Raw genomic sequence first — 25,416 nt, 5'->3', positions numbered from 1 at the left:
TCTGCTAGGCTGATAGAAACAGTTGTGCCTGTGTTTTGAAGCCTCTGAAGCTGGAAGGCTTTAGAAGTTTGTTTTCAATCAGGGCTGGAAAAAAAGATAAACCCTGTCAGAAGCATCACGTCTACTCTATTTCTGTCCGTGCTTCCTTCCAGGCCTGACATGTAGGCAAACGGTCAGCTATGTTTAGGTGTTGATGTAGGGTGTAAAGTGGGGTCCTGATTACTGCTGTTTCATGAGTCATGGGTAGGGGTTTCAAACAGGCAGCGAGCGGGACAGCTAAGATACACAAAGGCTAATTCTCAACTAATCCTCTCAACCTTGCACAGTGTAAGCCCCCTACTTACCCTCCTTTGTTACTGTGCCTGTATTCATGTTGTGGTGTGTGATTCAGAAGTAAGGTTGTGGTTAATGCCCAACTGGACAGGAGATATACACATGTCTGCTATCAGTAACCCTACGGTATAATCGCAGAATCACAGCTCACAGGCTGCAGATTGCAGATAACACGCACATTTACTCACACACACACACACAAACAAACACACTCACACAGAAATGCAAACACAAACAGGAGGCATAGATAATTTGACTGGTCATGCAGTGTGCACTCCTGCCAGATTTGATTTGGAAAGATGCTGGAGACAGTGTCCATCAGCCATCTGCCTTTCTCTCTTTCTCACTGTTGCCATTTTTTCCCACAGCAATACCATTATTCCTTTTCAAGACTCTCTTCCTGGTTCCCACCCTTGTTATATATTCTTATTCCCTCTCTCACATCATTCAGTATAATTCCCTTTCTAACAATCTGTCGTTCTCCTTACCCTCCCTATTTCAGTCTTCTCTCCTCTGCCTGCCTATCTGTCAGGAGAACATTTCTCCTGGCCTCTTCCTCAGTAGCTTGCTCTCTCCCTTAGAGTGTGTGTGTGCGTGTGTGTGTGCCACACTACAAGGACCTAACGGATCAAAACCAGGCCTGTATATCTGGAGGACATTGTGTGCCTTGGCCACATCCTCACTCTGCTCTGGGCTATTCTGTCTGGGCTTGATAACACTGCTTTGCACAGACACACAACCCCATAGACATATTGACACGGATGAAGGGAAATAGGCAAGGCATATAGGCAATGGTGGTGTGCCTCTGCTTTGCACGAGTGGTTGGAAAACACTATTCATTTCAGTGATACAGATAAAGACGACTCCTGCTCCATTGTATCTCTACAGATCCATACCAAATCATCATGAACCAGGAAGCCGGGACCTTAACCCTCACTTAGGCGCCCCTCCACCACTCATCTCGCCTAAACCTCTTCAACAACCACGTGAACACCCTCCGCCTCCCACCACCCTGTGGAACCCTGCATCTCTTATAGACACAGCCTCAGAGTCCAGACGTAACCACGAACCCTCAGGGATTGGACACTATGAGCTCAGTCGGCTACCCCCAGGACCCTCCAAATATGAGGATGGAGCGCGAAGGAGAGAAGGGGGAGCGATGGAGAAGTATCCCCCACTGAGAGGTCCTCCGGGCCTGCCGGAGCCCAGCACATTCCTTGCTGATCTAGAGAAATCCACCCAGTCCTTCTTTAGCCAGCAGAGGACATCACTGTCCCTGTCCAGCCAGTATGAATTGGAGGGAGCTGTGAAAAGCAATGCTGGACTCAAGAGCCTCCAGGGACACCCGGGGCACAGTAGACATGGACAAGGGCTAGGAATGGTTGCTGGGCCAGGGATGGGACAGGTAGCCACACTGGGGACGGGTCCAGACACAATGCTGATCTATGATGAGTTCCTTCAACTGCACCGGAGGCCTGTCAGCAAGCTGGACCTGGAGGAGAAGAGGAGAAGGGAGGCTAGAGAGAAAGGTACTCGCCATACTACACCTGATACCGTCCACTCTAACACGCTTTGAAACATCATAGACTATAGATTTTGTTTTATGTAACAGTCAACTTTATTAGAGGATTTAAAAAGTGGGGTGCCAGTAGTAATGGCCTCTTTGTGTGCTGCAGGTTATTACTATGAGCTGGATGACTCATATGATGAGAGTGATGAGGAGGAGGTGAGAGCCCATCTCAGGAGAGTGGCAGAGCAGCCCCCACTCAAACTGGAGGACTCCACAGAGGTAAAACACCTGCCAATACATACGCATAAGCTTTCTGTGCTTTCCTTGATGGAGGCACACACAAGCACTCATGACAAAACATTGCACCGAAATCTTTTTTTCCCCTCGTCCTCTCTGCACAGAAATTGGACTTCCTAGGAGTGTTTGGCCTGACCACGGTGGGCCGGCGAGATGAGCTGGTGCAGCAGAAGAGAAGGAAGAGGAGGAGGATGCTCAGGGAGCGCAGCCCCTCGCCACCCGTTTCGCACTCAAAACGCACTCCTCCTCCTCCTCCTCCTCCTCCCCAACTCAGCACTCGCTTCACCCCTGAGGAGATGGATCGAACACCAGAGCTGGAGGATAAGAAGCGGTTCCTCACCATGTTCAGACTGTCCCATGTCACTATACAGCAGAGGAGAGGTAAGGGAATCTATAGTAATACACAGATTAAGCCGAGTCTAGGGAGTAGGTACTCCATCCTACACATTCATGGGGTAAATAAATATTGAGGATTCTGTATAACATTTACTCTAAATACAGGTCTTTTGTGTTACTTACCCACTGTTTTGCGTAAGTATTGTGTTTCGAAAACTACATTAATTAGTGAAAGACTTAACTGTGCATAACAATCCCTCTTAGCTATTTGTAATTGAATAAACCATGGCTCCCTTATTGTTTAAGTCAAGAATTGGTGTGCCCATGAAGCTAACACCATTGCCTTCATTGGTAAAATATCAGAATTAAGTGAACGAAATAGTTTTTATGGGCATTGATAAATACTTGAACATTACCTCAAGGCATAGCAGAGCACACATCACTTTGCTTCAGCAAGCAAGTCAGAAACCGAGCTGACCCAGTGCTCTTTGTATGCCATACAAACATCCCCAGCCATTACTCATATCATGTCTCTTCTCTTTGACATCTCATTTCAGCGGAGTAAGGAAGAAGACCGATTGCGTGCTCATTTAGCTTTTAGAAAGTTGTAGTCATTCTCAGTCGGCTCTACAGCTTGCTGACGCTTCACTTCAGCTGAGCTCTGACTGCTTTACATGCACTGTGTTCTCATTAACATGTTGACTCGAGCCTTGGAGGAAATCATAAAGGGGGTCAAAAAATGAACATGTCAACCTCAAACCCCTTTATTAAGTGCAGCATATATCAAACAGTGTATGCATAATGTAATACTTTACCTTGCCCTAGTTAAAAAGGTTCTGTTTGCAGACTCGTGCAGTTACACACACAGACAGACAGACAGACAGACAGACAGACAGACAGACAGACAGACAGACAGACAGACAGACAGACAGACAGACAGACAGAGACACACACACACACACAGACGAGGCATTGGGAGTGGCAGCAGTGGGCTTACAGTGATCCTAGTCTAATCCTCTTGATTTACTGTCACTAGGAGAAATAGGTCCTTATGAAAATGAAAAAGGACAAATGCTGCTAAGATTTACATGTTGTGTTTTTTTCTCTGTCTCTTAGATAATGAAAGGGTGGTGGAGCTGCTTCAGGCCATTAAGGAAAAGAGCGTAACCTTGGATACCATCAGACATGCCCCTCATCCGCTGTGTAAGAGCCCTTCAGCACAGATCTCTGGTGAGACACATGCTAATTAACATACGAACTTTCTCATCCCTGAAATATCAAGTTGAAGTGGTATTTGATCATTTGTAAACGCATCTGGATGGGAGATGCATTTAAAATAACTACACTTTCTAATTGCAACGTTCCATCTGTAGTAAATTGGATCTTGACCTCATCATGACTAACACATGTTCAAATTATTGCAGATTCTGCATTTCCCCAGCCTCCCTCTGAATCAGAAGACCACCACAGTGTCAGACCACAGAGCCCCTCCTCACATTGCCCAGCGTCGCCCAATGGCCATCCAAAACCCATTGGGGACACATTAAGACCAAAGGAACCCCCTTCTCCAGCTGTCTACCCAGACAAGGCCCGGGGGACCAGTGAGGGACCGATAGCTAAGAGGAGCTCCAGCCTGCTGAACAGCCTGCGGCCCCCACACACCCTGCAGGCTAAAGAGGGCCATCACAGCGTCAATGGACGCACCAAACCCTGGGACAGCTTCACTCCGGAGGAATTTGCCCAGCAGTTCCACGAATCTGTGCTTCAGTCCACCCAGAAGGCTCTGCAGAAACACAAAGGTAAGCGGCACAAACCTCGGTGGTAGAGATTTGTCTCCGACTAGGGACATCACCTTTCAGCAGCAAGACTGAGGTACAGTCTACAGGTCACCCAGGACCATGTTTCCAGTTAATCAATTAATTATTTAGTCAAAGAATATCAGGCAATAGTGAAAAATGGCCATCACAATTTCCCAGAGCCCAGGATGATGTCTTCAAATTGGATGCTTTCTACAACCAACAGTCCAAAACATAAAAAGCAGCAAATCTGCACTTCTGAGAAAACTCAAAACAGCAAATGTTTGGTATTATTGCATGAATGAATTAAATTGATGGTAATCTATTATCAACAGATAATTTTTTTGTTGAGTTTAAATGATTGGTCCACTGACATATTGATCGTTTTAGTTGTTTTGCCAAAGAATCACTGCTTCAAATGTGAATATTTTCTTCTTTTCTTGGGCTTATTTGACAGTAAATTGAATATCTTTGGATTTTAGACGGTTTGTTCGACAAGACTAACAAATTGAAGATGTCACCTTGGGCTCTGTGAAATTGTGATAGATCTTTTTTTACTCCAGCGACCCTGTACACAGGAGAAGTGGTTGACGATGGATGGATGGATATTTTTTTTTACTATTTTCTGATACTTTATTGACCAAAGGATAAGAGACACTTATCAGCAGATTAACCAATAATGGAAATAATCATTATTTGTATTCTCAGATTAATCGACTAATCCTGTCACTGCTATTAAAATGAAAAAACAAACTGATGAAATGTGACAACCCTCTCCCTCCCTCTTGTCCCTTAGGTGGAGCCACGGGGATGTCGGAGTCGTCTCACCTCCAGGAGTCGTCTGTTCACTACAACATTCCAGAGCTTCAGAGCATGCCTGGCCGGCCACCGCAGCAGCCGCATTCACAGTCTCACTCAAATGCACATTCATTTCCCCATCCACTGTCACATTCTCACCCTCAGCCCAACGGGCAGCACTTCTCTGTAGCCCTACACCCGGAGGCCTCAGGGACGAGGGAAGAGTTGTCTGGTCCGGAGGACTCTGAAGAGGAAGAGGATGAGGAGGAAGAAGAGGCTCCTGCTTCCAGGTGGCAGGGGATTGAATCAATATTTGAAGCTTATCAGGAATATATTGAAGGTAAGCAGTCACACCGAACATGCAGCGATTAAACTGCTGCTCTCACTGGTTATGTGGCCCGTACCTCTGTAAAAGCCACCGATATCTTATTGTATAGGTTTATAATTTTGCATTTCCCTTTATTCCTGGATACACTGTATTTTGAGATCAAATGTTTCATCTTAAAGCAGTAGTTGCGCAATCACATACTGTTCGGTGGCTGAAGTCAAATAGTTCTTGTAGCGTTCTCTCGTCGCTAGAGGGTGGTATTCATCCTGCCTCTACACCCTTCAGTTTTATGCAAACAAATGTGTAATCAGGATTGGTACCAGCAAATCAGTCAACATCTGATCAATCCAAGCCTTTTGAAACACACATTTTCACTAGTGTATTTTATTGCCTTTAAACACGAAGACATATGCATCTGAAGAAATGTTTATTTCTCCGTGGTAGTTGCTTGTGGAAAATCAGCCTTGTAGCAGCTGTTGTTTAGATGGCACATGATTCTGTAAGGAGGCATAATTTTTTTTTACTAAACTTCTCTGTTTCTCTACACCATTTTCTCTGATTCGCTCTTGTCCTATAGAGCAAACTTTGGAGCGACACGTGTTGCAGAACCAGTGTCGAAGACTAGAAGCTCAGAACTACAACCTCAGTCTAACTGCTGAGCAGCTGTCTCATAGCATGGGGGTAAGACGCACACACACCGCTGCTGTTAAGTGTGCATTCTAGCATCATCGCTAAGCTCAAGTTCATCAATACCTACTTCTATACCTACCTATTTCTCTTCCATTTCCATACATATATATTTTATTGTTCTTCCCACTATACACAGTATGTACACAGGGTGGACAAAATGTTTGAAAACCCACACTACTACTAAGCAAGCTAAATAGATAACAATGAAACTAGGGATGCACCGAAATGAAAATTCTTGGCCGAAGCCGAAACCGAATATAATAAATAATAAATTTGCTGACTACCAAACAAGTACATTCACATTTTTTCCATTTATTTTGCTTTTTTTACCATTGCATAAATTAAATAGTCAAAATGTGCTTTTTACTCAGTGTTTCCCACAGGATTTGGACAGACTATGGTGGGTGGGTCTGAGGCCTGAGAGGGTCCGGTAAAGTAAATTACATGTGTCCATTTACTTATAATGGACACCTCTAATATGTTTTACACTGCAAAAAGTGAGCTCTCAAAAACAAGGGGAAAAAGCATTAAAATGGGGGAAATATTACTCAAAATAAGCAAAATTATCTGCCAACAGAACAAGAATATTGCTACTTAAGGACAAAAAAACTTGAAACAAGTGAAATTCTTTTACATAAAAGCTGCCTGGTAACAAGGAATATCTTTTTAGACAAAAAAAAAGTATATTTTGCCTTTAATTAAGATAATTAATCTTACTTAGATTTTAGTTTTTGCAGTGTATACTTTCTGTGAATATAATCCAATTAATCTTATTTCCATACTGTATAGACACCTTATTTTGAAACCGGATGTTGTCACATGTCTATCCTCGCGCTAAATTCATCAAGTCCGACCCAATTTATTAAATAATGGTGTATGGGGTTCTCGTATCGCGCAACATGAAGACTTCATAGCCTCTCTTCAGGTAGGACTCTCATACTGCAACACTTGGCAGGATAAAGTCGCTAACCTGCCTTTCAGCTCGCACTGGTCCTTTCAATGGATTTACCATAAAGGCTTGAATATGTGTGCGGCTAGCTGAATTGCCTTCTCATAAATGAGTTAAAGAAACACTCAAAGTGGGTCAGACCGTTGTTGCCTTTTCTAAGAAGTCAGCCACAGATGGAGTGGATGTGCTAGGAGACAATTCAGAAGAACAGTGTCTGCAAACGGCAATTTTTGCGTCTTTCTCAGACACCAAAAAGGTTTTTTTTTGTTGCTATTTTCGCCTGTTTAATTTTGGTGGCCGAACATTTGGTGCATCCCTAAATGAAACAGGCAACTATACTTGTAAATCATTCATTTAAATACATATTTGCCATGCAGGTTTCAGAAGCAGCATGAGGGAGCTAGCAGAGTTTAAAAATGCCAAATATTCAGTGCATAAATTGCAAGCCAAAACCTGCAAACACCTATAATGTGGCAAGAGAAGCAGTTTCAAAAATCACGTCAACACAGTCAGTACTATGACTGCAAGATGCTCTGCCAAGAAATACATGGCCACGTACAGGAGCAGGTGCCATATAAACTGCTAATTAAAGTCAATAATGGTTTCATGATAAAGGGAGGTTTCATCCCAGTCATAATGTCTAAACCCACAAGTGTTGGGTACAGAGTATGAATCAGATGTCTACCTCTATGATCTTTAAAATTTAGGCTTCCAAATGTTAACTGTATATTTTCTGTCTTCCCTCTCTGCTACCCTGGTCACGTAGGAGCTGATGTCCCAGAGACAGAAGCTGGCAGTGGAAAGGGAGAAGCTACAAGCAGAGCTGGAGCACTTCAGGAAGTGTTTGACGCTGCCACAGACACACTGGCCGAGAGGCGGCCATTACAAAGGCTACCCTCCCAGGTGACCCCGACACGGCGACCTGATGGGCCCCCAGGCGCCGGCCACCTCCCCTTTCAGACTGACACCCAGAGTTTATTTTTCATGGCCTGATCCACATGGCTCCATGGAGGAGAATATGGCTGGCTAGATAAGATAGATGAATGAATGAATGAATGGATGGATGGATGGAGTGAATGGATACATGGGTGATACAGGACCATTCAGTGAAGGACAGGCAGTCTTTGGATTGTGGCCAGCCAGGGACTGTGCCACGAGCCACTAACGTGTGCCAATGTAGCCAACCCCGAGATGAGCGAGAGTTTGAGGCTGGAGTACCTGAAGATCAACACACACACACAAACACACATATACACACACATGCACCTGCTTTCCACACAGTCTTCAGTCCCTGCTGCTCTATTATTCAGTCCCTGCATCCCTCACCGCCACAGCTACACAGACAATCCTGCCAATGAGGGAGCAGCTACCCCAGGAGGGGGTATCGTCTAGAGACTTGAACGCTCCAAAGGCTTCTGGCCAGTTGGGACTGATTTTATCACAGTGGCCACATGAGCTTTTGAACTGGAAATGCACTTAAGAATAAAAGCTGAAGAACTACCTGGTTGGTACTGTGTTACAACAAAGAACTGTTCAAATTAGGGAAGAACTTAGAAAATGCACATTTTTGGAAAAGAATAAAGGAAATGTTTTATTTCGAAATAGAAAATTTGAGAATAAGAATTTTAAAAGGTGCTTCAGCCTTGTATTGTATATAATATGAAGACTTAAAAGAATTTTGTATGTTTTTATTACTTTAATCATTGTTCTTTTAAAAGAAAAAGCCTGCCATTTTTATATGTTTATGCTTTTTTGGGTTGGAAAAGAAAGCCTTGCTTTTAGTGTTTGTACTGCTGCTGGCCAGAACAGCTCGTTTAGAGACATTTAACAGTGTGAGAGAGAACACCTCATCTGGCATCTGAGCTCAGCAAAGCTTACTTCGAGGTCGTGAGACATGGCTCCTGCCCTCTCATCCCCCTCCCTTCACAGTAACATGTGTCTCTGTTTTAATGCCCATTTCAACAGCTCCTCTGCTCAGATTCACTGCTGCTAGCATTACTAGTTAGCTTGTGATGTTCTCATACAGAAACTTGTTGAGTTGAGACCCACAGTGACAGAATTATTATTATTTTATTTTTTTTACTTTGGTCACTTGACATACTTGATTTACTTTGGAAAGACATGAAGAGTCTCTTAAGCAGCCAGCTGAGGAAACTGGTTCTTGATGCTTTATCCTACCATTGGACCTTTCGCTTCACTTTGCATGACATTAAAATAGCATTGGACTCAAACAATATGACGGTTTGCATTAAGTTATGCCTTACAAGATCAAGCCTTTATCAGCAGCCATGAAAGGACCTAGTGCCAAAATGAAAACGGTAGCATTTTGGATTCTTAATTTCAAATTGAGTTGCAATTAGTTAGCCAAACATTCAAACCACAATGGCCATCTTCCTCAGCTTAATACCTTTGACCCCAACTCATTTCCTTATTGCATTTACCCATTTTTAAGACCCTCACTATCCAAAGTTGCCAACATCTGATAAATAACAGACCGGAAATCACACAAAAAATTGATTCAAACTGGGCATTTCTTAGTACACATAAAAATCAGATAAGTTTGATTTACCTAGCCTCAAACCTCTTTACAACCTCTGCCTGACCTTCATCCTTGTTGTCAGCTCTGCCCTGAGATTCAGCCACGTTTTACACAGACTAAATGTCTCATGTTGCCTCAGCTCAGCCTAAAGACCATCAACGAGGTGTATAGATAATTGTGGGATGGTTGGTTTGAAAAGGGTGGGGAATTTCAGTATTTCAAAGTAAAAAATGTAAAACTTTGAAAATGTGCATGAAGTTAATTTGTAAAAATAAAATTTACATGCATACCCTTACATACAGTATATTAATTACAAGTGCCTCAAGAATTTGGGAGCATGTGAATGAGTTGCAGTCCATATGATGGACATTCTACACAGAACATCAGTGATCAGGGACCTTACATTTTACTTTTAAGCGTCTACAGTTTGTCTCACACCTCTCAAAAATGTGCATGTCAAGAACTGACACAGAATTCCTTTATCTAAATGTATCACCGAGAATCAATTTAATCATCTGACATTTTTTTTAATGAGGCCCAAAGCCAGTTCAGAGGATCAGGTGGATACAGGGTGTAGTCTGTTATTTTTTACAGAGCAGAAGAGAGCTAGGAGTGCAGCCTATCAGTTAATGAGGGAGTAGGCATGCTGAGGTAAGCTGCCAATGAGCTGGGGAGGAAGGTGCAGTGTGGTGAGCCCCTTACCCAGCCTCCCTATCTCCAACCCACGCACACCCATGCAATAGCCCCATTACTCAGTGGAGGATGTCTAGATGCTGTGAAATCCTGTTTTTAAAATGTACTTGTTTGAATTCATTGTAATGTAATATATTCTTTGTTGAATGTAGTAATTAGGTATTTATGAATATATGGCTGTGATTTCAGACAAAAAAGAAAATAAAATATTCCAAAATGTTAAATATCCACCTTTGTCTGTTTGTGGGCAATTTCATGGGAGAGTAGAACACTAAAATTACATACATTCATGTATTTAAAAAAAAAAAAAAGTCATTACTCCAACCAATCTTGTAATGTGGGGTTACTTCCACCCTACAAGACATGCATTTAAGAACTGGAGTTTGTGCTGGTACGCTGAGCTGCAGTTCCTCACTGCTGTAAAATATTTAAGATGGGTCAAGTACAGGCCAAATGTCTCCACAAGGACATAAATTAGATTTTTATACATACAGAACAAAATTTTGAAGTAGATGGTAGGTTTATTTGTCACTCTAGAACAGGTTGTGAAGTGAAATTTAATTTGTAACTAATGATATACAGTAAAACAAAAGTAATGGTCATGGGAAATAAACTGTATTTAATGGAACAGTGCTGAGGATGAATTTGAGTTTAAATGTCTGACAGCTTGGGGAGAAAATTGCTCTGCAGTGTGGTGGTGCAGCAGCAGAAACCCCTATATCTCTTCCCAGAAGGCAACAGGGTGAACAGGCTGTGGCGGGTACTGTCCTTTAGTATCCTTTGGGCTCTGCACAGGCACCTCACCTCACCAATATCACTGATGATCAGTAGATGGGTACCAATGATCAGAGGGAGCCTATTGTTTCTGTATTTTTATTAATACAGCAGACTGCCCTTTATGATACACTTGGAATCTTATACTACTAGGTCGCCATTTCCGTCATCCTAAAATTGACCCAAACAGGTGTTGCTGGAAAAATAACTGTCAGTTATCTTCATTATTCACATTATTTTTGATTAATTTCTCTATAAAATGTAAAAAAAATAAAATAAAAAAAGTGAAAGAGAGCCTACATTGATTTATATAAATGTTTGCTCCGGTCAACAGATCAAAACCCAAAGAATTCCAGTTTAGTTTACACATAAAAATGAGAAGCTGAAACTGACAGCTCACCAATCACCAGTTTTGCTTCAGTCTATCAATGAATTATTTATAAAAATTGTTGTCTTAAGTTTCAGCTATATAACAAGCATTCTCATGTTTACTGTAAGGCTTCTACTAGAATTTTGCAGGCGAACCTCTGCAAAACACTACATATAGAACGCTGTAAAATATGCAGAGGAAGTATTACACAAATGGGCTACCAACATAATAATGATTATTTGACACAATTATTTAAAATGTAAAATTAAAGAGGGGAGGAAAAAATAAAATAAAAAAGTACAGTTGTATATCCTAGACATACACACAAATACATTTATTTTGTAACTGATTGAGACAAACAATTTTTGCAATTTTAAACTACAGTGAAGTGAGCATCCTAAATTAAATATGCACGTTTCCAACAGCAGGAACATATAAAGCCTACATGCTTTTAATATGTACAGATCACCGCATGTCTCCCTAAAAAAACAAAAACAAAAGCCCCTTAAAAAGGCTGAGTAAAACTCCGTTTGCTTCAATCCACCATTCACATCAATCTTGCGGACTCAATTTCTGAGAAAACAGTCTTTTGAGTAATGAAGTCCAAGGCTTTAGCCCTACTCTTCCCAAATTATTGGGATAAGATCCAAACCTGTTCAGCAGGCCCTAATGTTGTGGATCAATAGTCCATGAACTGGGTCTTACTCGAACCAGGCTGCATATTGGAACGTAGTTTGTACATGCAGTTGAGAGAGTCAAGAAGGAACGATCGTATGGTGTTGATCTCCATCAGAGTCAGGTTGTCGAGCTACAGGGGGTAGGGGGGGGAAGAGTGAGACATGAGGCTCAGTTTCAAACAAGTAAAAATAACATTCTTCCTCTAATGACAGCTGTGAACACTTGTGCTCATATCTGCTGGATCTTAATATAACAAGAAAGCAGTAGGGCCACAAGGTGAGAGGATAAAGAGATAATCCCAATTATTTTTTGCAAGACACTGTGACCAAGACAGTTAATCCTGTTGATTAGGAAACGATCAAGGTGCTCTAAGGTTCAAGTTTACCTGATGAATCTTCAGAGGTTTCACCTGAGTGGCCATTTAAAATGAGACTGTACATGTATGCAGCTAAGTTGACAATATCCTACCATTGCAGCAAACCATTTATTTTATTGTTGATTCATCTGCTGATTATTTTTTGCAGATATTCAGTCAGTCGTTAGAAAATAGTAAAAGAAAATGCCCTTTTCACAGTCCCATGGTAACACCTTCATATTGATGTTTATTGGACCTACAGTCCAAGTCCAAAGCACATCTACTTTACCATCACAGTGGAGTAAGAAAACCAGCAAATATCTACATTTAAGAAGATCAATTACCTTTGGATTAATTACTCGACTAATCAATTATTTGACTAATTGTTTCAGCTCTATAATGTCCTATTAGCGGTTTGTGGAAACTAAATGCTCAGTCTATGATTCGTCCTCATCAGTTTTACCTTGGCGTGAGCCTCCAGCTGGTTTATGAAGCGGTCAGCAGAGAGGCGGAGTTTGGCAATACGCGTGTCCCAGATGTCTTTGACCAGCGTGCGGATCTCATCGGCTTTAGGAATGTTGTCAGACGCACTACAGACACACAAACTGTCATTTAAAAAGGTAACATACGCAGACAAAAAGAGAGCATTTACACAAACTAATTACTCTAAACACCACAAGCACAATAACGCACAACTTCTGCAACGTGATTACTTTACTTTCTATGACTCACTAGTTCAGTAGCAGTTTGGTCAGCTCCATGTAGTAAGGACTGGGAACAGACGTAAAGGCTTCCTCTTTCCTCTCAAGCTCTCGCATCTCCTCCAGTTTCTCTGCACATTAATAACAGCAGGCAAGTCAAGAACACTAAATGAAGTTCCAGGTCCAGGTATTTTCAGCATCATGTGTAAAAGTTTTTCAGTTTTTGTGATCAACAAGGACGAGTGATTTACAATCACATTATTTTTCTTCGAGCAATGAACTGATTCTACAAACAAGTATATCCTGCACAGACAAGGCCCGATATCTTATTCCTCAGCACCTGTTGTCCAAACACTATTAAAAACACACCAATGAGCCCCACCTTTGTGACTTGCTTTATGATGATTTGAACAGTTTATTTGGAGTCAGTATCGCATACACTGTCCAGCTGCTGTAAATAGTTTGCAACAAATGCCCTATTTACTTCTGTTTAAATAATATATGCAAAAAAGATAGCCTTTTTTAAAAAATGAAACTGTAAATTTGTACTTAATATTTTCAGTAGGAAGAAAGTGTAAGGAAGTCTGAACTAATGTGTTGTTTTTTGTCTTTTGTGATCTTTGTTGACAATAAGAAAAATATAGTATAAAGTATGGATGAAACGATTACCGGTTTAACGGTAAACCATGGTAAAATTCTCGACGGTTATTATTACCATACACATTTTAATTTCCATGATAACCGGTAAACACTGTCCAGCGTCTCCCAGAAGCAGGCGCGCATGCGCAGAATCAAACATGGGTTTGGGTCAATGACAACACGGCGGAAGATAACGCTGCGGAGATTTTTCAGTCACTCTGAAGTCCGGTCGTATTTTAGTCTAGCAGAGTTTAGCAGAGTCTATATGTCCACTGCACATGATAACACATTACGCAGTTTAGTCAACCAACCAGCATATCTAGAAACGCTACAGACTCCTCTGTATTTACGTCAGTTGTTTGGCTCATTGCAGTTACTATCACTGTCTCCTAAGACTTATTTGTTTTCATGCAATTGTCCACGGGGAACATTGTATTACCTATATAATATAAAATATAAAATCTTGATAATGCACACTTAGATTTTCATTTGTTTAAAAAAGGTATTTGCTGTTATTTTATTTTTTATGCAAACAAAATGGCAACTGTATTTGTAGTTTTCAACATAAAACTTGTTGAAATGGTTCCAGTTTGTGTATCAGTACATTTTAATCTTTTTCAGCACATTTTTACAATACCGTGATAATACTGATAACCGTGATTATTTTGGTCACTATAATCGTGATATGAAATTTTCATACCATTTCATCCCTAGTATAAAGCCAGCCATTTAACAGCAGTCCTCTGACCTTAAAATTATTCACCTATCCTGGCCACTTGAAAATATGTCACAGACCGTGTGTACTGTATATCTTACCAACATCCATCCATGCAGGAGGAACAATTCTACATTTCTGTCTCTGTTTCAGGTTAAGGGCCAGCCACACAGGAACATCAACTGGCAGTCCAGGGTTGAAGGGGCCCAGGTCACCCTGAGGACAGAAAAACCCACACCGTGTTCACACTCAGAGCCACCCGACTCCTACCTTCAAAAGCATGTAACATTAGCGCTGATTACAGCTGGTGATTTGACTTATTGACCTTAACGTACATTAAGGCTAACGTTACTGGCCCATACAGTAACGTTACATGCGAAAACCTGAATGTATCACAATTCATCATCGCACTGTAACGTGAAGGTTTGGCATATGCTAACATTAACTATTGAGCTGATGTTTGACCGTGTTAAACAACGTCTTGACAAATAAAGTAACTCACTTACCCCGATCAGATAGATCTTGTCTAGACTGAAATTTGGTATTATAGTCACCATCTCTTTCTCGGCAAGGAACTCTACCTCCGAGGGATCCATAATTGTTCAGCTAGATTATTTTATTTCCAAACTTTACCCTCACATCTAAGCCGCTGATGGTTCCCGCGCTGCCGGCTGCATGAACCTACAAGGAATACGTAGGATGAGACAAGCCGGTCATCGAATGACGACGTCACACCGCTCCGCGAGCACTTTTTACCGTTTTGTTCACTTTAAAAACTTCGGCGTCTTTGTGTGTTATCCCCTACTTGGCATATCTGAAACATTAGAGAACTTGTAGTTTCAAGGCCGTTTACTGACCATGACGACACTGACCAATCCTTATTTTTTTCGTTTTGTCTGCCCCGGAAGGAAGTAGTGGGTCATGTGACAGCAACAGTTGTGGCAAAGCGCTACTAGATGGCAGTATTCACCGACTTATAAAGACGCCACGATGCGCTAAACATGAATGTAAAGAGTTCCATCTGGCATTTCTGCACCAGTCAGAGCTGTTTTAATATTGTTTGCAGTATTTGTTATTCATGCAAGTTTGCCTTTGATATGGTTTTACAAAGTCAGCTAGCAGAAGGCATTTATTAAACACTTGTGATCCTTAGATGTTACCACACACTTAAAATAAATTTACTCTATTACAAAGTCCTGCATTCACAATTTTACTTTACTAAAGGTACAAAAGTATTATAAGCAAACAGTATACTACACAAGTTTAATCTGTAAAATGCTTTTTATAAACTGACTATATGTTTTGAATGGGAATTCTTTCTATTCAGTGTAACTAGTTGTTGGTTGTATATAAGATATATAGTTGAGTAAAAAGTACAATATTTCCCTCCAAAATGTGCTGAAGTTTAAGTATAAAGTAGCATGGATGGACATGGATATTGATACATCATACTGTATCATCTGGTTTAAAATGTATATTTTATAATGTGATGTATTGAAATGTCATGACCCTGATGATCAATGAGGTTTAATTTTAAAGGAATTACACGTATACAGTATGTGAGAATACAGATGAAGTTGTGGATTAAATGACACAATCTTATAGCTGTGCAAAATACAGGCACAATGCCTTTTAATATAAATCCCAAAGTTACTAATTTACTGCTGAAACAAGTAGCAGGTTGACTCATTAGTCCATTGACAGAAAATGAATCAGAAACTAATGAATTATATCCCACAATCATTTGGAAGTAAACAGTTCTAGTATCGCAAATGTAAGTGTTTACTGCTTTTTCTTGTCATGTAATGTCTTTGGGTTTTGGACTGTTGGTTGGATAAAACAAGACATTTGATAACACTACCTTGGGCTACAGGAAATATGTCGGGCATTTGTCACTATTTTGTGATGTTTTATGGAACAAAATTAATTGGGAAAATATTCTGTAGATTAATCAATAATTAAAATATCATTATTTGGAGCCTTAGCACTTGATACTTTTATTACCAGCACTTGACTTATCTGAGAGAACAGCAGCTAATTAGTACGCTTGTGTCCTCAATGAGACCAAAACAGTGGATCACATCACTTCAGTTCTTAAGTCTTTATACTGGCTTCCTGTCTGTCAAATCATTTATTTTAAAATATTACTGGTTGGTTTATGAAGCACTGAATGGGTCAGGGCCACAATATATTTCTGATCTTCTGCTACGTTATGAACTATCCAGACTCAGGTGGTCTGGAACGGGTCTGCTTTCTGTCCCCAGAGTAAAACTAAATATGCACCATGTAGAACAAACTCCCATAAAACGGCTACACTTAGAGTTTTAAAATTAAGGATAAAGACTTTTCTCTTTGCCTTTTATCAAATCAAATTTAAGGCTTTTGGTTATCTTACACTGCACTGTATTTGTTACTATCCTGTTTTAGTGTTTTTATTTTCTACTGAACTCTTTAATTTCTCAAAATGTCTTTATATTGCCCTATGCTGCTTTTATGTAATGCACTTTGAATGACCTTGTTGTTGAAATGTGCTATACAAATAAACCTGCCTTTGGCTTATGGCCTAATAACTACATTTCTCTGAGAGGTTAGTAGCACAAAGTATAAGCAGTGGCTGAAACTGAGAACAACACTTTGTGCCAGTTCTTTATGCGTAGTCATGAGTGGACAATTGAACAGCTTGCTGTATGAGCCAAAAAAGTATGTTTGCAGGGCATGCAGAAAGCCTACTGCATGCCACTACTCATGATAAGATCATCAGAGTGATTTTTTTTAATTTGGGAAATAAATATAATAAATAAAATAATGAAGCAGGTCTGAAAGACGGGAAAGTTTTCAGGGCAAAGTGAAAGATTAGAGCGGGTGCTACATATGATCAATTTAAAACACAGAAGGCAAGCAAAGAGAAAACATTAAGGGTAAGTGAGCAAAGGTCAGCAAAGCTTCCAAGTTATTTTAACAACATGAATTGTGAATCATCACTTCCTTATATGGACATGGCAGGAAATCTATAACAGTTTTAGACCAGGAAATATGATTTATTGGTAAACTTCATTATTTAGGGATGGTTCAGGTATATGCTATTGCTGTGACTTGGCTGCAATAATGATGCAATTTCCCACTGGGATTAATAAAAGGACTAACTATTGCCACTCATAGTCATACTTTTTTATTCATTTCACTGAGGCTTTTATCCAAAGCGACTTACAAGTGCAATATATGTCAGAGGTCACACACCTCTGGAGCATCTAGGGGTCTTGTGTCTCGTGTTTTGTCTAGTGTCTTCCTCAGGGACACATTGGTGGATGTGTCACACCAAAAGCATGTATCTTATCCACTGCCCCATCACCACCCATATATTCTGTATTTATACTTCGCTGTGTTAGTTACATACATGTTTAATTTCGATCCATCGTCAACCGCTTATCCTGCGTACAGGGTCGCGGGGGGCTGGAGCCAATCCCAGCTGACATCGGCTGGACAGGTCGCACCGCAGGGCCACACATAGACAAACAACCACTCATGCTCACACCTCAGGACAATTTAAGCTCACCAGACAACCTAGCCTGCATGTCTTTGGACGGTGGGACGAAACCGGAGCACCCGGAGAGAACCCAAGCAGACACGGGGAGAACATGCAAACTCCACACAGAAAGGCTGGGGCAAGTGGGTTTGAAACCACAACCTTCTTGCTTTGAGGCGACAGTGCTAACCACTGCACCACCCCCTGACACACGTGTTCCTGATATAGCAGCAAAGCCATTAATACAACCCTTGAATGGCACTTGTTAAGGTATGCAAAACTAAACCAAAGAAATGCAGGAGCCCTGAAGCTGCCGCATTTTTTTGTGATAGTTTTCACATTTTTAATCAACCTTTTCTAAACTGTCATGGCAACAGTATAAGACATCTAGCAAAATAATTTACTAAATGATGAGTCGGACGAAGACTTTGATCATTTCAAAAGTCGGTTTCATTGTACATTCAGTTCATAAAATTTCTGTAAAAAATGTGATGATGTCCACACAATTATTTAAGTGATTAGCTTACAATAATTAGAAATAATTAATTCTAATCTCAAATACAAAAGGTGGTTCTGCATCCTCACATTATTATTATTATTTAAGTATAATAAATACTATTACCTAATTCTTAAAATACATATCCAACATTAAACTAAATTAACACATTCCTGCGATCTGATTCAGTGCATTGTATTTCTGAATAAATCTTCCATTGCAACAATCAAAAGCCACCATGCCGACATGTGTATCATCCAGAATGACCTTCTGAAGTTCACCAGTGACAATGACAGGAGACATGCATCGCCGAAATGTAAGCATCAATTATTTAAAAGTCAAAGCTCTTGAGTCAATCATCCCATTGTCATTACTGGTGAATCTACAGACAGACTTGAGTTGGCATGTGACAGTCCAATGAGATCAAACCTTTGAGATTCCCGTCTCTCTTGTTCAATGCCATCTATGTGTTCCAAAGAACTTCTGTTCTACGTGTGAATTTTGTTTCAGGGCTTAAAACAAAACTAGAAATTTAATAAAAGAACATATTTTTATATCATATCTCAGTAGTACAATCATCATCTAACATTGTTCATTATTTAGAAATTGCTCTCGTATATGGCTACTGGCTGTAAAATTTAAGACAAAAAAAATAGATCAAATACTCGAGAATAGAATTTAACTTTAAGCACACATCTATGAATAAACACAAACCATTGCAAAAAAAACAAACAAAAAAAAAACAATTAAGTTGCATTCAAAAACAAAATCACCTCAGTACCACCTTGTAAAGGCAGACACATGCCAACAGTGCACATATGGCGCTTACCCTTAAGAGATTTTGGCCTGACTAGTCAGTGCCCCCCAAACTCCCGTCAGTACGGGAGCCCTTTGAAGGAACAAAGACTACAAGTTCAGCATTTTTGTACTCCTGTGCTACACGACAATTAGATCAAGCATGCTGAAATGGCAGCATTATTTGCATGTGTGTCCAGGGTACTCCTGACTGAGGGTCTTAGCACAGATCCAGGATGGACTTGTTGATCACAGGGTTGGTCCAGTCGTTCCTGAGATCATCCAAGTGGTTGTCAAAGTCAATCAAGTTCTCGTAGGACCTTCCCTCTAACAGAGCAGATGTAATCTTCTGTGCTTCGCTCCAGTCCTCAAAACAGTCACTGGAAGATGGACAAAAACAGTTTGGTAAGTGACACCTAAATAGTGTAAGTTAGTAAGAAACACAGGGAGCTTGTATGACACAGCTGTGGCTGAGGTGCACAGAGACACTTACAAAGTTACTTCTCTGTTTTTCCACTTGTTTTCATGATGATCATAGATGAGCACAATGGGCTCAAAACAGCTAATGGTTAATCTACTGTTGTCCACCTGAGTAAACAAACAAACAAAAAAATCAGAAAATGACAATTACTGTCAGCTATGACTCTGTGAGCTGTTATGTATAGCTTTACAGGATCAGACCAGGGTTTTGCATGTTTTAGCGGAATTCACTACTAATTCTTCTAACCATTTTAAAGCATAGTATAGCATTTTATATTTGTTATGTTTCTACCACATTCCAGGCAGTATTAACTTTGTCTGTACAATATTAATATATAATGTTTGCAGCCTACCTAATGCAAGAACATACCAAACAAATGTTTGAATGTATGCACACAATGTTAAATTTTAAATTCAACAATGGTCTACAGCTAAATATATAAATCTCAGAAAGTGGAGCTAATCGATTTTGAAATTATATTGAACTAAAACCAGTGGCTGCCTTGAAAGTAGGATGAACATGATTGAAAAAAGTCAGCAGTTAAGTATTTATATAATTTGGGGTAAATGGACGGAAACATGTAAAACCACCGGTATAGTCCATTAACACCAGCATGAATGATTTTACTATTACCATAACAATTGCTGCTTCGCAGAAGTTCTCAGAAATCCTAGCAGCCACTTTTTCTGCAACTTGGTTGGGTCTGCAAGAGAGAGGCCCAAAAATGTAGTGTATCAGAGTCCCGAGTAGTCAGGGGCATGGCTTAGAACTGGTTGTTGTACTGAAACAACCTGGGTGTTAGTGTGCATTTTGTTGTCTCTTACCTTGAATCCTTTGTGCGTTCATTGGCTTGATAATATCCAGCAATCACATAATTATTTTCTTTACACCAAGTATCAATCTGAGATGGGAACAGGAGTCGTGGAGCCAACATGAAAGTGCAGAAGGACAGCAGATTTCAGGTTAAATTTATTTTCAACATATGTCATCTTAAATTGCTTTGAAATAAACCCTATGTTAATAAAGGTTATAATGTTTAGGTTTTATTGAAATTGCTTTGGAGGGCTGTTAATTCAACCTAATCATGTTGTATACTTTTGAAAGATGTTGTTTGTGGTGCTGTTGAAGTGTATTTCGTCATTCTGAGAAGTTATTCTAATATTTAGTCAACCCTCATTGATATTTATAGGGGTAACACAATATTAAAAACACTTGTTTGTGTAAAGCAGTACAGTTAAACAGCAGCACCATCTACAGCCTACCAAATGACCACGAAGTTAAAGCAAAACTCCTGTAATTTATAAGAGTTTAAGCGAAGTGTGCCCAACAAACTAGCAAATGAATGAATATTTTACTTAACGGCTACTTACCAATGTTAAAGCTACTTCTAGCATTGGTGCCAGAGCTAGAGTACCGTGAAACAGCGGCACACAGTCCACACACAACACTGGTTCACTGTGGCTGTCTTTCTTTTTCTCCTTCGTTTTTTCTGCCACCAACAATCCATTCACGGCGCAGTGAGGATACTTGGCAGCATGTAAAACCATTTTACAGTAAGCTTGACTTGTCAGCTGAATAGGCATGTTTATGAGACAGAATCGTTTGACAGACAGATGAGAAGGGACTGCTGTTACCGTTAGCTAACGTTACATACAAGTTAATGCACGGAGAAAAGTAGATATCTACCTCAGCAGCCACCACTGCCAGCATATGTGGTTAACGCTATGCCTAACGCGTACATGTAAGCGTAGCAAGCAGCAAAAACACATCAGTCTTTTTAGTGCTATATGAATTACTCAGTGTCACGACATCTAGCCACAAGAGCTAATCTTCCACCTTCCACTCGTTTCTACAGCACCGGTGGTGCCGTAAATCAGAAAGACAATGTCGTGAAACTACTTTATGCACGTAACTTACGTCTTTCCGTTCACCATCACACTTCCTTTCAGACTATCGGCGGACGGGAGCAAGGGAAAGGTAGTATTTTTTTATCAATAGCTTCTTTCTAACCATGTAGAAATACGTCGCATTTGACCGCTTACTTACAATTTAACATTACACACGTTAAAAGTGTAATTAATTGTCCTCGATAAATTAACTATTTTAACCGAGGTAAGCAATTCACTATAAGTGACTTTGTCAGAGCGGACCGGAGCTAACCGGGCTAGTTGTCATTAGCATCTATTCTAAGGTTAGCGTCAGATTCGTGTAGGCGGATGTGTTGCGTAGAAAGTAGATGATACAGTGGTCTGCCATCGGCTTATATAAATTCAGTGTGAGTCAGTGGGAACGTATTGAAATGTGATGTATTGTCTCAAAGAAATTGGTATTCATGTGATTATTTTCCCCGGGCGCGATGACCTTGTGCATTCAGCTAACGCTAACAATAGCTTAGCAAAGCGGTGTAACGTTAGCTAACGCTAGACCCTAGGTGTACACACATGAACTCATAACAAGTAACGTTAAGTCAGCGTAACATACATCTAAACAAGTAGTTAGTGAATTTTATGCGAGCTGGGTGACTTGGTTTAAACGTAAATAATGCCACGAAGTATTTAAAACAACTGTTAAATACCGGAAATCGTGTTATGACGTTAAACTCGCGACCACTTCTTTGTCCTTGGAGTAATTTACCCGAACACCAGCTATGGCCAGATTATGATATATTCATTCTTAATAAATGCATTCATATAAATGTGGTCCCCTGAACAAACAGGCTCGTTTTTCACGGTAACGTTAAAAAGAAAGATCAAAATAATTTTATACGGAGGATGTGTAAACATGCCCATGTGTTTAAATGTGTGTTTTGAATTTGTTAATATCTCTCACACCACATTTTTCACAGAATGCTGGCCACCAGAGCCCTTAGCCTTCTTGGCAAACGTGCCATTTCCACATCTGTCTGTGTACGCGGAGGACATGGTAAGCATTACTTGAAATTACATGGAGTATTTTTTATTTTTGGCAGGGGGATAACAATAGATTGAGTTTGTGCCTCCATACCATCGTTTTTACTTTAGATACTCCTACATTGATTACATAAGAGCCACAGAGTTTTTAAAAAAGGGCATGCATTGTTCTGAAAGAAATCTCCCGTGACCTATCAAATAAGGTTTGTTTATTTCAGAATGCAAAATCTTAAAATGCAGTAAAGCAAAGTCCTTCAGTAAATTTGCTCAAAGAGGGGCTAGAATTCAATGAAAATGTTTTCCTCACCACATTTAAGTGTTCATGTTAATTCGTTTGTATATAAACATATACATACAAACAATATGTGAGTCTGGCTGGTGCAAAGGACCCGCGGATCTCTCTTCCCATCGCACCACTACCTGACACTGTAGCTGTGTACATCTGGCACTTTAAGTTGGATCAAAGAATTGCCGCCCTGTAACTTGACATGCAGGCACGCACACACATTTCTTGTGCCAATGTACTGAAATTACAGACTTTTAGCTGTACTTCAAACATATATTCAGTGATGGCATGTACATTTTTAAATATATGTAGAACTATCAAGTGACAGACTGAATGGTGTGTGTGTGTGTGTGTATGAAGTACTACATCACAAACAGGATGTGACATGGAGGGCTGAGAGTGTTTTTAGTTTTCATTACAGTGAAACACCACCCCAGCTGATTTCATGGGTTAACACATCCTTAACCAGATCTAAGCAAGCTGTTGTTGCTTTGTCAACTGTCATTAAGTAATGAAACCATAACTAACCTCCAGTGTTGTTTCAGGTTACAGAGTAATTTCAACAAAGGGGTTTTGCTGATTTTTATCATGTTCATCTATATTTGATTTACATTTTAGCCAATATTGTAATTTCACAATATTTTGACAAGATTCAGAGTTGAAGCTAAAGGAATACTGCAGGTGACATGGAGCAATACTGAAATAACAGCGACCACAGCAGTGCAATGCTGTCAACACAGTGCTTTCTCTCATGGTCTTAGAAGACATTTTAGATGAGCTTGAGATCAGTGAAGGCATTAGGTGTTAAAACTTGATTTGATGAGTCCTTCTGTGTTGTCCCCTGCAGGTGTTGCTAAGGTAGAGGAATACACTCTCCCTGCCTACTTTGACAGGCGGGAGAATCCCCTCCCAGAAATCTGCTATGTGCAGAACCTGAGTCCGGAGCAGAAGTCCCTGAAGGAGAAGGAGATGGGTTCCTGGGCTGCACTTTCTAATGAGGAGAAGATTGCATGTAGGGTTTAACTGCACTTCACTATGCTTTTGAGATGCTCTAATGTTCATATCTATTGGTCAGACTGTTTTTGTTATATGCACATATTGTATATATGGACAAAAGCATCAGCTTAATGAATGTAATGTAATTACGTAATGTAATTTTGTTTCCAATTTTCAGTGTACCGTATCAGCTTCAAACAGAGCTTTGCTGAGATGAACCAGGGATCGGCAGAGTGGAAGTCTGTCGTTGGAGGGGTTTTCTTCTTAATCGGCCTCACTGGCCTGGTTGTGCTCTGGCAGAGAAAGTATGGTATGTTATTCAAAAAGTATAATGGTAAAATTGGCATTGATGTGCCTGCAAAGATATTTTGATGTAGTGATGGCTCTCTTCCAAATATAGGCAATTCAAACTGAGAGGAATGCAATTAACAACTATATTACACTGTTTTTTGACCAGTCTGATTAAGCCCATTACCTGACACATTTGGTATTGTGTCTTTGCAGTGTATGGCCCTGTCCCACACACATTTGAGGCAGAGTACAAACAGAAGGAGCTGCAGAGGGCGTTGGACATGAGAATGAATCCAGTGGAGGGCTTCGCATCCAAGTGGGACTACGAAAACAAGCAGTGGAAAAAGTAAAGGACCCAGAGGACCATAACACATACTTGAAGATAACAGTAGACCAACTCAAAGATACAATACCTATATTTCTGTATTTATCAATTGTCCACATACCTCAGTCTGTGCATTTTGGAAGCCCTCTTCCTCTTAAGGTCATTATGTATTATAGAAATAATAAAAATGGTTAAAATGATAAAAACTTCTCCATTTCAACTGCATTAAATGAGTCCTGCCTAAATACTTTTAAATTGAGTGTTTCATATCAATGGTGAGAAGGACTAGACCTTGAATTCCATGAGGTGATTTTAATATACATTTTGTTAATTGTTACGCTGGTTTATAGAACATTTGGTGGTGTAGTCTTTGAAAATAAGGAGAAAATGTCAATGAACACAACCACAAACCACTGCATCAGCAAATAAGACTGCCATTTCTAAAAACAGTTATTTGCCAGTGTGTTTAATTGGTCAGGTTATGAGTTTGTGTGACTGGGTCATTTTTAAAAAAAATAAGTGGCCAGGGATACTTTACACTAGCCCTCAAGTGAAAAAATTTTAATCCTTGACACTTGTAGAAGCTGACCATGTCACTTGAAGGTGGTTTGAAAAAAAAAAAAAAAGGTGGGTAGCAGGAGGTCATGTTCCCCTCACATTTATACAGTGGGGAGAACAAGTATTTGATACGCTAATTTTGGCTTGAGCAAGGGGACCTTGTGTGTGCTGCAGGATTTTAATCCATGACGGCGTAGTGTGTTACTAACGGTTTTCTTTGAGACTGTGGTCCCAGCTCTCTTAAGGTCATTGACC

The 25,416-nt window shown here is 40.2% G+C and overlaps 4 protein-coding genes across 11 annotated transcripts in view; 2 read left to right on the top strand and 2 right to left on the bottom strand.

Annotated features, from left to right (window-relative positions):
• gse1b (Gse1 coiled-coil protein b) overlaps positions 1–10,493 on the top strand; it is a 188,122-nt gene extending 177,629 nt beyond the window's left edge. For all 4 annotated transcript variants that reach the window (XM_046031919.1, XM_046031918.1, XM_046031920.1 and 1 more), the window contains exons 11-18: positions 1,222–1,862; positions 2,010–2,122; positions 2,245–2,521; positions 3,593–3,706; positions 3,901–4,275; positions 5,069–5,410; positions 5,976–6,079; positions 7,804–10,493. In XM_046031919.1, the coding sequence (XP_045887875.1) occupies positions 1,222–1,862; positions 2,010–2,122; positions 2,245–2,521; positions 3,593–3,706; positions 3,901–4,275; positions 5,069–5,410; positions 5,976–6,079; positions 7,804–7,944 (2,107 nt within the window). In that variant the 3' untranslated portion in view covers positions 7,945–10,493. The remainder of the gene's footprint in view (positions 1–1,221; positions 1,863–2,009; positions 2,123–2,244; positions 2,522–3,592; positions 3,707–3,900; positions 4,276–5,068; positions 5,411–5,975; positions 6,080–7,803) is intronic.
• A 635-nt stretch (positions 10,494–11,128) lies between these two features.
• On the bottom strand, positions 11,129–15,446 carry gins2 (GINS complex subunit 2). Of its 2 annotated transcripts, none has more exons than XM_046032797.1 (6): positions 15,258–15,446; positions 15,008–15,182; positions 14,603–14,717; positions 13,179–13,278; positions 12,910–13,036; positions 11,129–12,221 (listed from the first exon to the last, which is right to left on the bottom strand). In XM_046032797.1, exons 2-6 carry the CDS (start codon positions 15,095–15,097, stop codon positions 12,093–12,095), a joined length of 561 nt encoding a protein of 186 aa, XP_045888753.1. In that variant the 5' UTR covers positions 15,098–15,182; positions 15,258–15,446; the 3' UTR covers positions 11,129–12,092. The 2 variants fall into 2 exon arrangements, with proteins under 2 accessions (XP_045888753.1, XP_045888754.1); XM_046032798.1 differs by having other exon boundaries at positions 15,359–15,429.
• A 3,605-nt stretch (positions 15,447–19,051) lies between these two features.
• On the bottom strand, positions 19,052–21,661 carry emc8 (ER membrane protein complex subunit 8). Of its 3 annotated transcripts, none has more exons than XM_046032820.1 (6): positions 21,483–21,661; positions 21,167–21,367; positions 20,621–20,697; positions 20,430–20,499; positions 19,809–19,903; positions 19,052–19,695 (listed from the first exon to the last, which is right to left on the bottom strand). In XM_046032820.1, the coding sequence occupies exons 1-6, from the start codon at positions 21,504–21,506 to the stop codon at positions 19,536–19,538; spliced, it is 627 nt and encodes a 208-aa protein (XP_045888776.1). In that variant the 5' UTR covers positions 21,507–21,661; the 3' UTR covers positions 19,052–19,535. The 3 variants fall into 3 exon arrangements, with proteins under 3 accessions (XP_045888776.1, XP_045888778.1, XP_045888777.1); XM_046032822.1 differs by having other exon boundaries at positions 21,167–21,322; XM_046032821.1 differs by having other exon boundaries at positions 21,167–21,660.
• Positions 21,662–21,695: 34 nt separating this feature from the next.
• LOC123958998 lies at positions 21,696–24,848 on the top strand. 2 transcript variants are annotated; one of them, XM_046032824.1, is made up of 5 exons: positions 21,696–21,773; positions 22,642–22,718; positions 23,839–24,003; positions 24,166–24,297; positions 24,492–24,848. In XM_046032824.1, exons 2-5 carry the CDS (start codon positions 22,643–22,645, stop codon positions 24,626–24,628), a joined length of 510 nt encoding a protein of 169 aa, XP_045888780.1. In that variant the 5' UTR covers positions 21,696–21,773; position 22,642; the 3' UTR covers positions 24,629–24,848. The 2 variants fall into 2 exon arrangements, with proteins under 2 accessions (XP_045888780.1, XP_045888781.1); XM_046032825.1 differs by lacking the exon at positions 21,696–21,773 and adding an exon at positions 21,887–21,908.
• Positions 24,849–25,416: the final 568 nt, after the last annotated feature.

Source organism: Micropterus dolomieu, linkage group LG20, assembly GCF_021292245.1.
Source record: "Micropterus dolomieu isolate WLL.071019.BEF.003 ecotype Adirondacks linkage group LG20, ASM2129224v1, whole genome shotgun sequence".
NCBI lineage: Eukaryota > Metazoa > Chordata > Actinopteri > Centrarchiformes > Centrarchidae > Micropterus > Micropterus dolomieu.
This window is presented reverse-complemented; position numbering and strand designations above follow the sequence as displayed.

What these genes read in the sequence shown, in the direction of transcription:
- gins2 (XM_046032797.1), bottom strand. Translation starts at nt 15,097, where the DNA reads ATGGATCCCTCGGAGGTAGAGTTCCTTGCCGAGAAAGAGATGGTGACT. An exon ending in TCCTGCATGGATGGATGTTG is followed by an intron (nt 13,279 to 14,602) that starts GTAAGATATACA and finishes ATTAATGTGCAG; the next exon opens with AGAAACTGGAGGAGATGCGA. An exon ending in ACCAAACTGCTACTGAACTA is followed by an intron (nt 13,037 to 13,178) that starts GTGAGTCATAGA and finishes GTGTGTCTGTAG; the next exon opens with TGCGTCTGACAACATTCCTA.
- emc8 (XM_046032820.1), bottom strand. Translation starts at nt 21,506, where the DNA reads ATGCTGGCAGTGGTGGCTGCTGAG. An exon ending in GAACGCACAAAGGATTCAAG is followed by an intron (nt 20,500 to 20,620) that starts GTAAGAGACAAC and finishes TCTCTCTTGCAG; the next exon opens with ACCCAACCAAGTTGCAGAAA. An exon ending in AAAAACAGAGAAGTAACTTT is followed by an intron (nt 19,696 to 19,808) that starts GTAAGTGTCTCT and finishes TCCATCTTCCAG; the next exon opens with TGACTGTTTTGAGGACTGGA.
- LOC123958998 (XM_046032824.1), top strand. Translation starts at nt 22,643, where the DNA reads ATGCTGGCCACCAGAGCCCTTAGCCTTCTTGGCAAACGTGCCATTTCC. An exon ending in CTGTGTACGCGGAGGACATG is followed by an intron (nt 22,719 to 23,838) that starts GTAAGCATTACT and finishes TGTCCCCTGCAG; the next exon opens with GTGTTGCTAAGGTAGAGGAA. An exon ending in GCTCTGGCAGAGAAAGTATG is followed by an intron (nt 24,298 to 24,491) that starts GTATGTTATTCA and finishes GTGTCTTTGCAG; the next exon opens with TGTATGGCCCTGTCCCACAC.